At 49.8% G+C, this 12,740-nt stretch overlaps 1 protein-coding gene across 1 annotated transcript in view; it reads left to right on the forward strand.

The window, feature by feature from the left end:
- UVSSA (UV stimulated scaffold protein A) overlaps nt 1-3,173 on the forward strand; it is a 27,486-nt gene extending 24,313 nt beyond the window's left edge. Inside the window, 2 exon segments of the mRNA XM_035726141.1 lie at nt 131-305; nt 1,792-3,173. Coding sequence (XP_035582034.1) covers nt 131-305; nt 1,792-1,885 — 269 coding nt within the window. The 3' untranslated portion in view covers nt 1,886-3,173.
- Nucleotides 3,174-12,740: the final 9,567 nt, after the last annotated feature.

Here is a 12,740-nt window from a genome sequence, read left to right on the forward strand (position 1 = left end):
TGCCCCCTTTGTCACTGGCCGGCAGTGGGCAAGCTGCGCCGACCCTTGAGGCAAGGAGGGGTCAGGGCTTGAGTGAGAGGCTCTCTGGTTGGTGACAGAAGTGTCTTGAAATCTCGGGGTCTCTTTGCAGGTTGGCAGGACCCCGAGTTTATGAGAGATGTGGAGGCTGCCACGGGAGTGGACCTTGGCTCATCTAGGTCCAGCGGGAGAGGCAAGGGCAAGAGGAGGAGGCACCCTGGCCTCACCGACCTGAAGCAGCAGGCCAACACCGCCCGTGCACGCATCGCCAAGAAGGTGTTTGCTAAGTAAGAGCTCCTGCGGCATGCCTGCCCCCTCCCCCCTGGATTTGGGGATGCCGGAGGTGGGCTGACTGAGCTCCAAAACACTGTCAAGGCCTGGGGCCCCTAGCTCCTCTCGCCTACATATTTCTCCCTGTGACTACCAGGCCCCCCGGGCGGGATGGGCGCTTCTAGCCAGGAGGGCCATGGGTGGGCCATTCAGGAGCAGAGCCTGGAGCTGGCCACCCCAAAGGGATGGATGAGCATCTTCTCTAGCGGAGGGGCTTCAACTGACCAGCCAGCACACCCTCATTTCCTGGTGGTGGGGTGAGGCCTCCATGGGGACTGCGGGTACGGAGCCAGCTCCATGGCCCTCCCTTGCCCAGATGACCCAGAAGGGTGCTCTCGTGGTCAGCGCCCAGTGGTGTCCACCTGGTAATGGCCGGCAGGGGAGTACCTTCCAAGGCTGGTGGGATGGGAGGTACCACACAGGTCTCCGCTCCAGCAGAGCTTGGCCAGTGCTGCCAGGGAGGTGGGTCAGGGACGGGGCATCTCCGCAGCCCAGCTGGACGTGCCTGGTGGTTGGGAATTCGGCAGGGCCAGGGCAGGAAGGCCACCAGCCAGCACTCTCACTGCCTGCCTGCCACTGGGGCTGGGCAGACAAAGGCATTTTGGGTGCTTGTGTAGGAAGCCCCATGAAGCCATGGCCTCCCTGGTCGGATTTAAGCTCAGGTTGTGGGTGTCATCAGGCCGTCCTCATGGGCCAGGCTTCTCAAGCAGACACCTGGGAGGCGTTCAGCTCCGTGTGGCGGGCGAAGGGGGCTCTTCCTATCCTCCCAGCCAGCGTCACCATGTGCTTGGCCTGAGTGGGGTCGCACAGGAGGGCGGCTTTCTCAGTGCCCGCACGGAGCCCCCATGAGCTTGTCCTGTTGAAGGGCCACGGGTGACTGAGCCCCGGGGTTGCACCCAGCGGTCACACGGGCACTTGGGGGGCAGCGGGGCATCCCTGCTTGGCGGCCTCAGAGGCTTTCTCCTGGGTACAGAGTCCTGCTGAGCCCAGGCACTCGGCAGCACAGCAAGCACAGCAACCAGGCCAGGTAGTGAGACGGACTTGATTGCCTGTCTGTATGTTTTTGCTACAGGACTGGAGTGCTGCCCCGTGGCTCTGTCCTGGGGCGCTATGCATGTGGCTGGGCAAGCTGGGCAGGGTCTGGATCTGACGCTGCCTTGTTGCATCTGCCCTGAAGCTGCCCCCCACCAGCCTGCTGGGCAGGCTCTGCCTTCATTCTGGGTGCTGGCGAGATTAGGGATCCTGGGAGCTGCCTTCACGGCTCAGGGAACGTTCGTGTCACAGTTGCTTTTATTTCTGAGCTGTGTCACCCATCTGCAGGGAGTCAGTGGTCTGTGTGTGGCAGCCGCTGGGGACCATGGCCTGATCCCAGCCAGACGACGGTCGGAGCCCGGAGACCTGGCTGGGCTTCCCTGATCACGTCTTGCTTTGCTTTCCCCACAGGGCCGCTGTGCAGAGGGTGGTCACAGCCATGAATCAGATGGACCGGAAGAAGCATGAGAAGTTTGCAAACCAGTTTAACTATGCACTGACTTAGAGGGCCAGCCTGGGTGTGTGTGGTCCCCTCTGGTTGTCTGCTCTTCCCTCGGCCAGGGCACCAGGATCGGAGCGCAGACACAGGACTGAGCTGTAACCACAGCCACTGTTGTTATATGTGTGTTTCGTGTGAGGAAAGAGTGTGTATTCTAGTCACAGTGCCCCAGAGGTATGGACTCCCCCTGCCCTGGGGAGCCACAGCCATCCGGGTTATGGGTCTGGCCCGCCTGAGAGCCTGGAGGTGACATGGGCAGCGTGGCTCAGTGGGGCATCTTGCAAAGCCTGTACCCATGTCACCCCAAGCCCCACTTCCCCGCCTTTTCCCTGGGCAGTAGGAGGGACTCGGGGGAGACTCTAGGAACCCTCACACTTTTATGTAAACACTTTTTTTTTAAGACAAGCTGGGAAGTGAACCGTTCAGCGTCGCAGCTTGCATTTCCAGCTCACAGAGCGTTTTGGTGATGGTTCTGCATTAGAATGTCAACAACTACCTCTCTGCTTTTGTGTTTTTCAAAAAATAGCTTTATACTCCCACACCCTAGGATTCACCCTTTCAAAGTGTACCACTTAAGTGTGGCATGAAGTGCGTTGTACAACCTGGACCACCTGGTTCCAGAACTTTCCATCACCCCAGAAGAAAGCCTGTCCCTGTTAGCAGTCACTCCCCTATTCCTTCCTCCAGCCCCTGGCCCTTCCTGATTTGTTTGTGGCTTTGTCCTTTCTGGGTGGACAGCATCCTAGCAACACGTGGCCTTTCGTGTCTGGTTAGTCCACTTAGCACAGTGTCTCCTGGGTTCTTCCATGTTGTGGAATGTGTCAGAGCCCTGGGCCCTTTTACTGCCCACTGATGACACCGAAGTGTGGGCACAGCACGCTGTTTATCTGTTTATCACAGACATTTGGGTTGTTCTCACACTGTTTGGCTATGATGAGCGATGCTTCTGTGAACGTGTGTGCAAGTCTTGTGTGGACATAGATTTTCATTTCTTTGAGGTTTATGCCCAGAAGTGGAATCGCTAGCTCTCTTGGCAACTCTGTGTTTAACTTGTTGGTGAACCACCAGACTTGCACAGCAGTTGCACCATTTGACTTACATTCACACCACAGTGCGTGAGGGTTCCAGTTCCTCTGTGTTTTTGCCAACACGTTATCTGTGTTTCATCTTAGCCATCTTGGTATGAAATGGTATCTTTTATTTTTTTTTTAAATGTTATTTATTTGAGAGAACATGAGAGGGGGGAGGAGCAGAGGCAGATGGAGAAGCAGACTCCCCTCTGAGCAGAGAGCCTGATGCGGGGCTTGATCCCAGGACCCTGGGATCATGACCTGAGCCGAAGGCAGACACTTAACCAACTGAGCCACCCAGATGCCCCTGAGGTGGTATCTTGATTTGCATTTTAATTTGTATTTTCATAATGACTACTTATACTACCTTTTCATGTGCTTATTGGCCATTTGTGTATTTTTTTGGAGAAATATCTATTCAGATCCTTTGCCCATTTTCAATTGCATTGTTTGAGTTGTAAGAATTCTTTATATATTCTAGGGGCATCTGGGTGGCTCAGTTGGTTGAACATCTGCCTTCAACTCAGGTCATGATCTCAGGGTCCTGGGATCGAGTCCTGCATCAGGCTCCCTGCTCAGCGGGGAGTCTGCTTCTCCCTCTCCCTCTGCTGCTCTGCTTGTGCTCTCTCTCTCTTTCTCTCTCTGAAATAAATAAAACCTTAAAAAAAAAAATTCTTTATATATTCTAGACCCTTGTATTGTTTGTAAGTATTTTCTCCCATTCTCTTTTCACTTTCTCAGTGATGCCCTTTGAAGCACTAAGTCGTTAATTTTAATGACATCCAATATCTACTTTTTCTTTCGTTTTGTGTGCTTCTGGTGTCCTGAGCACCTGGCCTGATCCAAGATTATGATTTACTCCTACATTTTCTTCTAAGAGTTTTATACTTTTAGCTCTTAAATTTAGGTCTTTGATCCGTTTTGAGTTAATTTCTGTATACGGTGTGAGGTAGGGATCCGACTTCATTCCTCTGTGTGTGGATTCCGGTTGTCCCAGCGCCGTGTGTTGAGAAGATGATTCTTTCCCCACCAAGTTACCGTGACACCTTTGCTGACCATCCGTTGGCCATGAATCTAAGAGTTTATTTCTGGTTTCTCCGTTCTCTTCCACTGACCTATTACATATCCTTATGCCGGTGCTGCAGTGTCTTGGTTCATCTTGCTTTGCGGTAAGTTCTGAACCCTGAAAGGAAGTCCTCCAGCTTTGTTCTGTTTCAAGATTATCTTGGCTCTTCTGGGTCCCTTGCATTTCCAAATGAATTTTAGGATCGGCTTGTTAATTTCTACCAAAAAAGGGCAGCTGAGATTTTGATAGAGATTTTGTTGAATCTAGGGATCACTTTGGAAAGTATTGTCATCTTCATATTAAGTTTTATGACTCATGAACTTGGGATATTCTTACTATTTGGCTGTTTTTTAGCTTATTTCAACAGTTTTTTGTTGTTTTCAGTGTACAAGTTTTGTACTTACTTTGTTAAATTTATTCTTAAATATTTTATTCTTTTTGATGCTATTGTAAATATAATTGTTTTCTGAATTTCATTTTTGGATTGTTCATTGCTAATGTATAGAAATACAACTGATTGTTGTATGTTGGTCTTGTAGCCTGAAACCGTGCTGAGCTCGGTTAGTTCTAATTGTGTGTGTGTGTGTGTGTGTGTAGATTCCTTGGGATTTTCTCTATGCACAATCATGTCATCTGCAAATAGAATGCTTCCTTTACAATTTGGATGCCTTTCTTTCTTTTGCCTAATTGCCTTGGCAAATTAGGAACCTCCAGTACAATGTCAAATAGCAGTGGTGAGAGCAGATATCTTCATCTTGTTCCTGGTTTTGGGGAGAAAGCTTTCAGTCTTTCACCATTGAGAATGGTGTTGGCTGTGGGTTTTTGTAGATGCTTTTTGCCAGCTGAGAAAGTTCCTTCTAATTCTAGTTTGTTGAGTGTTTTTGTCTTGATGTTGAATTCTGTCAGATGTCTTTCTATATCTATTAAAATGGTCGTGTGGTTTTTGTTCATTATTCTGTTGCGATGGTATACTACATGAATTGTTTTTCATATGCTGAACCACCCTTGCGTTCATGGGATAAATCCCACTTGGTCTGATATATAATTCTTTTTATGTTATTGCACTTGGTTTGCTAATATTCTGCGATTCCAATGACCTGGTTTGCTAGTATTTTGTTAAGGAATTTTGTGTCTTTGCTCATAAGAGATATTACCATACACTTTTCTTCTTATGATGTCCTTGTCTGGCTTTGGTATCAAAGTAGTACTGGCCTCATAGATTGAGTTGGGAAATGTTCCTTCCTCGTCTGTTTTTTGGAAGAGTTTATGAAGGATTTGTGTTAATCCTTTAAACATTTGGTGGAATTCACCAGTGAAGTCATTTGGTCCTGGGCTTTTCCTTGTGAGAAGTTCTTTTGTTGTTGTTTTTTTGTTTTTAATTTATTATCTTGGGTGCCTGGGTGGCTCAGTTGGTTAAGCTTCTGCCTTCGGCTCAGATCATGATCCCAGGGTCCTGGGATCAAGTCCCAAATGCTCCCTGCTCAGCGGGAATTCTGCTTCTCCCTCTCCCTCTGCCGCTCCTTCTGCTGGTGCTCTCTCTCTCTCTCTCTCTCTTGCCCTGACAAATAAATGAAATCTTTAAAAAATTAATTTATTATCTTTATTTATTATAGATCTGTTTAGATTTCCTGTTTTTCCTTGAATCAGTCTTAGTAGTTTCTATATTTTTAGGAATTTGTCTATTTCATATAGGTCTTTGGTTGTAATTTGTTGACATACAGTTGTTTACAGTATTCCTTTGTAATTCTTTTTATTTCTTTAAGGTTGCTGGCAATGTCTCTTCTTTCATTCCTGGTTTTAAAAATCTGAGTGTTTTCTCACTTTTTAAAATGTGCTTGGCCTGTCTAACTAAAGGCTTATCAATTTTATTGATTGATTCAAAACCCAACTTCTGGTTTTGTTGATTTTTCTCTCATTTTTTTCATTTTTTGTTTTGTTAATTTCCGCTCTGATCTTTATTGTTTACTTTGGGTTGCCTTTCTAGTTTCTTAAGATAGAAGATTAGCTTATTGATTTGAGGTCTAGCTTCTTTTTCAGGTAGGTGTTTACAACTGTAAGTTTCATCTAAGCACTGCTTTAGCTTCATTGCATAAGTTTTGGTATGTTGTCTTTCATCTTTATCTCCAAGTATTTTCTAATTTCTCTTGAATTTCTTTTACCCATTGATTATTCAGGAGTTGGTTTAATTTTCCACATACTTGTTAATTTCCCAAATTTTCTTTTGTTATTTGATTTCTAATTTTATTCCATGTGGCCAAAGAATATATTGTGTATGATTTCAGTGCTTTGAAATGTATTTTATATCTGTATCCTGGAGAATGTTCCATGTACACTTGAGAAACTGTTCTGTTGTTGAGTGTTCTGTAGATACGTGTTAAGTCAACGTGGTTCACAGTGTCATTTTTGTCTTCTCTTTCCCCACTGACCTTCAACCCAGTTGTTCTCCATATACTGTTATTTTTCCTGATGGAGGGACCCTTTTGTAATGGGGTCTTCTCTGTGTCTAGTAACAGCTTTTGTCTTAAAGTCTCTTTTGTATGATGTCCATATGCCTTGTGGAAACTGTGTGGCACATCCTCTTCCACCCTTGTAGTTTTGGTGTCTGAGTCTGACGTGCTCCTTGAAAACAGCTGATTGTGGCTTTTAATCTGTTCTGCTGATCTCTGCCTCCAAGTGTGATATTTAGTCCATTTACCTTTAATGTACTTACTGATAAGGGAAGATTTATGTCTGTCATTTTTCAGTTTTTCTACATGTCTTTTTCCTCTTTTCCCCATTGCCGTGTGTGTGTGTGTTAGATGGATGTTCGCTGAATTCCCCTGTGTCTTTCACTGAATTTTTGTTTTGGGGGGAATTCCTTAGTGGTTGCTCTGCAGATTCCAGTGAACAAGTAAATACAGTCTAGTTTGGCTTCATACCAGCTTAGTTTCAGGAGTGTACAAAAGCTCTAATAAAGGTGTGTCCCTCCTAGCGCCTTTGTGTGATTTTTGTCATACAAATTACACCTTTATAGATTGTGAGCCCATCAGCATAGTTTTGTGATTATTGCTTTATATAGCTCTTTAAAGTCAGATAGGAAAACAAAAGGTTTAACAAACAAAAATACGTGTATAGTGTCTGCTCTCTGGCTGTGTGGTTCCTTTACCTGCACTGTCTGTCTCTTCCGTGGATTTGACTAGTGTCTTTCACTTTGGTCTGAAGGGCTCCCTGCAGTGTTTCTTGAGGGGATAGGTCTGCTAGCAGCGAATTGTCCCCATTCTTGTTTATGTGGAATGTCTTAACTTCTTCACTTTTGAAGAATAGCTTTGCTAGATTTCAGTATGTTGTTAATAGTCTTTGTCTTCTAACACTTTGAATGTATCATCCCACTGCCTTCTGGTGTCCACAGTTTCTGATGAGAAGCCAGTGTCATTAAGTTGGGATTTTGGAAAATGCTTTGTATACAATAAGTTGGGTTTTTTCCTTGCTGCTTCTAAAATGCTCTTTGTCTTTGACTTTTAACAGTTTTAACTATGTGTCTAGTTACGGATCTCTTTGCATGTGTCCTCCTTAGAATTTGTTGGGCTTCTTGGATGTAGAGGTTGTCGTTCATCAAATTTGGGAGGTTTGGGTCCATTATTTCTTCAAAGGTTCTTTCTGCCTCTCTCTCTCTCCCTCCCTCTCTCTCCCTCTCTCTCCCCCTCTCTCTCTCTTCCTGTCACTGGACTCCCATTATGTGTATATCAGGTGGTTGGTGGTGTCTCTCTGATCCCTGAGGCCCTGTTCATTTTTTTCTTTCTTTTTTCTGTTCCTCACAATAGACCTATTGATCTATCTTCAGGGTCCCAGGTTCTTTCTTTTACCAACTAAAATCTAATATTTCGTTGCTCTAATGAATTTCTCATTTCACTTGTATTTTCCAAGTCCAGAATTTTCTATTTGGTTCTCTTCTATAATTTCTTTCTTTTTACCAATGTTTTCTATTTGGTGAAACATTATCTCATATTTTAATTCTTTAGACATGGCTTCCTTTACTTCTTTGAACATGTTTATAAGAACTGGTTTATAGTATTTGTCTAATAAGTTCAGCCTTGGGCTTGTTCAGGGACAGTTTCCACTGACTACTCTTCTCCTTATGTATGGGCCATACTTACCTGTTTCCTTGTGTGTCATAATTTTTTTGTTGAAATTAGACATTTTAGATGATATAAGGTGGCAACTCTGGAAATCAGATCCCCCCCTCCCCACAATTTGTTGTTGCTATTTGTTTAGTGTCTTTTCTGGACTAACTATGTAAAAATGTATATTCTTTGTCGTGCTTGGCCACTGAAGTCTCTGTTTGGTCAGCTTAGTGATCAGCTAATGATTGGACAGAGACTTCCTTAAATGCTTTGATCCAAGAAGTCTTGTGGGTTTTGGCAGAAAGCTGTGTGTGTGTTGGGCACACCTTGAACGCTCAGCCAGGTAGTTGCCACCTCTGCCTTAGCTCACACTTCCTGCTTTTTCGGGGCCTCAAGTTCAGCCAGTGGTGAGAGCTATGTACTTTTCAGGCCTTTTGAGATTTTTCACCAGCCTCTTCTTTGGCCAAGTGGAAGTTGCCACTGCAGGCTGCTCGTTATTAAACAGTATCCCTGATTGTTCTCGACAGACCTGCACTGAGCCGGTTGAGTCAGGCCAGAAAAAAAGACAAGCCTGGAGAATGGGTTTTTTCCGGATAGCAGCCTGACGATTCCAGTAGTGACGAGTCTCTGAGGGAGGGGCTTTGGGACCCAGTCTTCCCCTCCCAGTGGCTGCCAGGCTGTTGATCTCCAGGCTCCTGTGGCCCCAAGGCTGCTGGGTGTGTAAAGCCACTGCAGAGCTGGAGAGAGGGAATGAGAAGAGTAACTGAAAATGCCACCAGGTTTGCCCTTCCCACCAAGACTGAGCCATTTTTCTAGGGTAAACCCTCCTTGGATTGTTACGGGTGTTTGGTTAATTTCCAGAGTTTTGAAAAAGTTAATTTTGTCAGTTTTCCCCCGGGTTCTGTGGCATTTTGAGCAGTCCCGATTACTGGGCAGGAAGGCCCTTCCTAGCCCTTTACTGTTCCTAGCGGTCCTGCCGCAGATGCGCTTGTGTGCACGCGTCTCCAGCGCACAGCCGTGTGTGTGTGTGGGCCGAGTCCCCGGGATTCTAGCTCGCTTTCCCAGAAGCGACCTGCACGAACACTGACTTCCGGAACCCTCCCTCCCTCAGTGTGGTGGTGAGCATCTTGATCTTTGCCAAGCCCTGTGGAACACTGGCACCTCGGGGTTATAACCGCCCTGTCTCTTACGAGTGAGCTGTTGAGCATTTTTTCGTACGGTAAAGTGCTCATTGTTGCTCCTTTTCTGAGTTGTGCATCCATAGCCTTTGCTCATTTTCCTGTTGGTTTGTTGGCTTATTTAAGTGTAGGAGTTCTTTGTTCATTAAGAAAACTAGCTCCATGTGACAAGTTGCAAATACTTCCTGTCTGCTGACTTTGCTAATGTTTTGCCGCGAGGATGTTCGTGTATCTGAGTCTCTGTGTCCCTTCCCCAAAGATTATATTAAAAATTTTTTCTGTGTTTCCTCTGGTACTTTTATGGGTTGCATTTCTACATTTAAATCTCACTAATCTATTTATCATTTATTTTAATATAAAACATGACCCAGGAAATCCAGTTTTCTATTTCAAATAGCTGCCCAGCTGCATCCTCCATTTCTTGACAAACCAGTATTTCTTTAGCGGATGTGGGGCACCACCTTCTCCCCTGTCGATACCGAGGGACAGTGCTTCTGCCCCACCGACTCGCCTGTGCGCGCGCTACCACGCCGTTGTGACGACTAGCCTTGTGCTGTGTTTTTACGTCAGAGACTGCTTTCTGTTCACTTTGAGGTACTTAGACAGCAAGAGGTGCGGGGGAGGGGGGCATTTTGTGAAACAACTCAGGGGCCATAGGGGCTGCTGGTGGAGCATGGGCTGGACGGGCCCTGCTGTCCCCGTCCAGAGCAGACGGCAGGAGGGAGGATGGGCAGGGCCCAGGGAGCATCATTCCAGAGTCATGACCTCAGGACTGGGGTTGGATGGACTACTACAGAAACGGTGTCACAGAATTAGCTAACTCCAACACAGGATTTATGTGTGCTTCTGCACGGAAAACCCTAAGGTGGGTGCCCCAAGCCGGTGAGAAGACACCCCTGGTATCGTTGGGGCTGTTCTCTTCCTGGCATCAATGCATAGGGCCTCCATCCCCAAGCTGGCTGCTGGGGCTCCAGCCATCACAGGGTATGGGGACAGAAGGAGGGGAGGGGGTATACCTCCATTTCCTGTGAAGAGCCTTTTCAAAGGTGTCCTGCTGCTTTAGCCAGACTTAGTCACATGGCAGTGTCCAGCTGCCCAGGAAGCAAAAAATGCAGTCTTTTATGCTGGGGATATGCATCCAGCTACCAGCAGCCCCTATGTCCAGGCAAGAGGGTGAATAGATCAGCCCTCAGCCGGCTGCTCTGAAAGGGCCATCGCACAGGGCTGTCTGGGGTGGAGTGGGATGTGGCGTCCTGGAGTTGTCACCTGCCTGTGGGGAATGGGGCCCCGGAATGGAGGAGAACCCCCTTCCCTCATGGACCTATGTGTGACAGTCCCTACGTCCCTGAGAATGACCTGCTTGACCCCCATTTCCCCCCAGCTGTGACCACCTGCTGCCCCTGGGTGCCCCAGGCTGTATGCCCCCTTACCCTCCCCATGGAAATACCACCCCCTCCAGGAAGCCTCACCTGATCCCTCCAGTAGCCTAGGAAGGGCCCTCTGAGCTGAGTGACACTTCAGAGAGCCATGCGAACCTCAAGTGGCCCGGGGCAGAGACCTGGGGACCCCACATTGGGCCCTGGGTGCCACTTGGGGATGGGGGATGTGACGGCCGGGCTGGCTTGCTGGGAGCAGGGGCGAGTGGTCACAAGCGACTCTGCCGGTAAGGGAGGAGGAGCGGGAGGGCACAGGCAGTGACTGGTCGTCGGAGGGCCGCGGGCCTGAAGAGGCGGCCACAGAAGGGCCTTCTGCCGCCATGTGGGGAGGGCACCACGTGGACCAGGGCGTGACGGCCGGGGAGGGGAGGGCAGGCGGGGGAGCGAGGACAGCAGCGGGTCCTGGGGTTGGGGAGTGAGGTGGACTGGGGCCGCGTTCCCCGACGGCGGCGGAGCTGCGCTCATCCTCACCCCCGCGGGGCGGCAGGCGCGGCGCGAGGGGTCCGCGGAGCCCGGGGTCCAGCGGGGGCGGCGGAGCGAAGGGGCAGCAGCGGAACTGGCCAGGCGGCGGGGCAGGGGCCGCGCGGGCTCAAGTGGAGAAGCTGGTGAAGAGGCCGGTGTAGACAGCGAGTGTAGACAGCTCCTTGGGTAACTGGCTTGGAAGGCGTCGGCGGGACGCTCCCCAGGGTGGAGCGGAAGGAGGGTGTGGACACGGCCCAGCGGGGAAGAGTGGGTGAGAAGCGAGGGCGCCCTGCGCGCGGGCAGGTGGCCTGGGCGGGCAGTGGGAGGGGAGGTGGGCGGCCGTGGAGAGAGGGAGGTGGACACGGCGGGGCGGGGCGGCCGGCTGCCGGCCGGGTGAGTGCCCTCTCCAGGGTGAGGCCCAGCTGCCGGGGAGGAGGGACGGAGCAAAGCTGACGAGACTGGAGCGGGGCAGGTAGGCGGGAAAGCGGGCCAAGCTGTGAGGGTGGCAGGTCCGCTGGCAGCCCCCATACCCATTCTCCCCTCTTTACGAAGAGTAAGTCGCCACCAGCTTTAAAAACTACATTTCCCAGCCTCCCTTGGCTAGGAGTGGTCATGTGACCAAGCTCTGGCCAATGAGTTGTGAGCAGCTGTGTTACGTGGGCTTCTGGGAAAGCGCCTTAAAAGGAAAAGGGGTGTTCCCCCTCTTCTCCTTTCCTTCCTGTCCGCTGCCTGGAATGGGGATGTGATGGCCGGAGCGTCGCCCTTCATCTGGGTCCCTGAGGATGACGAGGGCCCAGCCCAGGGATGCTGTAGCAGACAGTGGGATGGAGGAGGGTTTCCAAGGACTCTGTGTAGGTGTCATAGCTGCCTGGGGCTGCCAGTAACCAGATGTCCCTCACACAAGAGAAAATGAATAATCTCCTTTCAACTTGTGTTCGTTTGGATTTTCTCTTTCATGCAGCCAAAGCCAATCCTAATAGCAAGGCAGCTGTGGGTGGGCATGGAGGGAAGAGAGGAGGGCCGAGTGGTGTGGGGAGTGGCCTCACGGGGAGCGAGCTCTGCCTCTGTCTGGGCTCAGCAGTCCCTGGGCAGGAGAGGCGAGGCCTTCAGGTAGGCCTGTATGTGTCCTGGCTCACACCCGCAGGGCCTGGGCCTTGCTCGACAGGAGACAGAGATGACCTGGGTGTGTTCTGGGATGCCGGTGGATGCAGACCGCAGCCAGGACTGGTCCTAGGAGCTTGAGGAGGGACCGTCCCAGAGTGCATTCAGATCCTGGATCGGAGACAGCCCTTTGTGGCACTAACACCAAGGTGGGGCCCCCGTGGTGGGGGACAGTGATAAGGGGCCAGGAAAGCCACCACTCGCCTCTGCCTCCAGCTCAGGCTGGGAGTGCCGGCTCGCGGGGGCCTGGGCACCACGGAGGCACTGGGCAGACTCCCAGGGTGGCTGTACCTGGTCTACCTCATCCTCTCCCTCTGAGGGCTGTGATGCAGCAGGCCCCGCTGAGCTCAAGCAAGGTGGGCTTAGGGGAGACCCCAGCACCTTTGGA

This window comes from Zalophus californianus, chromosome 2 (genome assembly GCF_009762305.2).
Source record: "Zalophus californianus isolate mZalCal1 chromosome 2, mZalCal1.pri.v2, whole genome shotgun sequence".
Lineage (NCBI taxonomy): Eukaryota > Metazoa > Chordata > Mammalia > Carnivora > Otariidae > Zalophus > Zalophus californianus.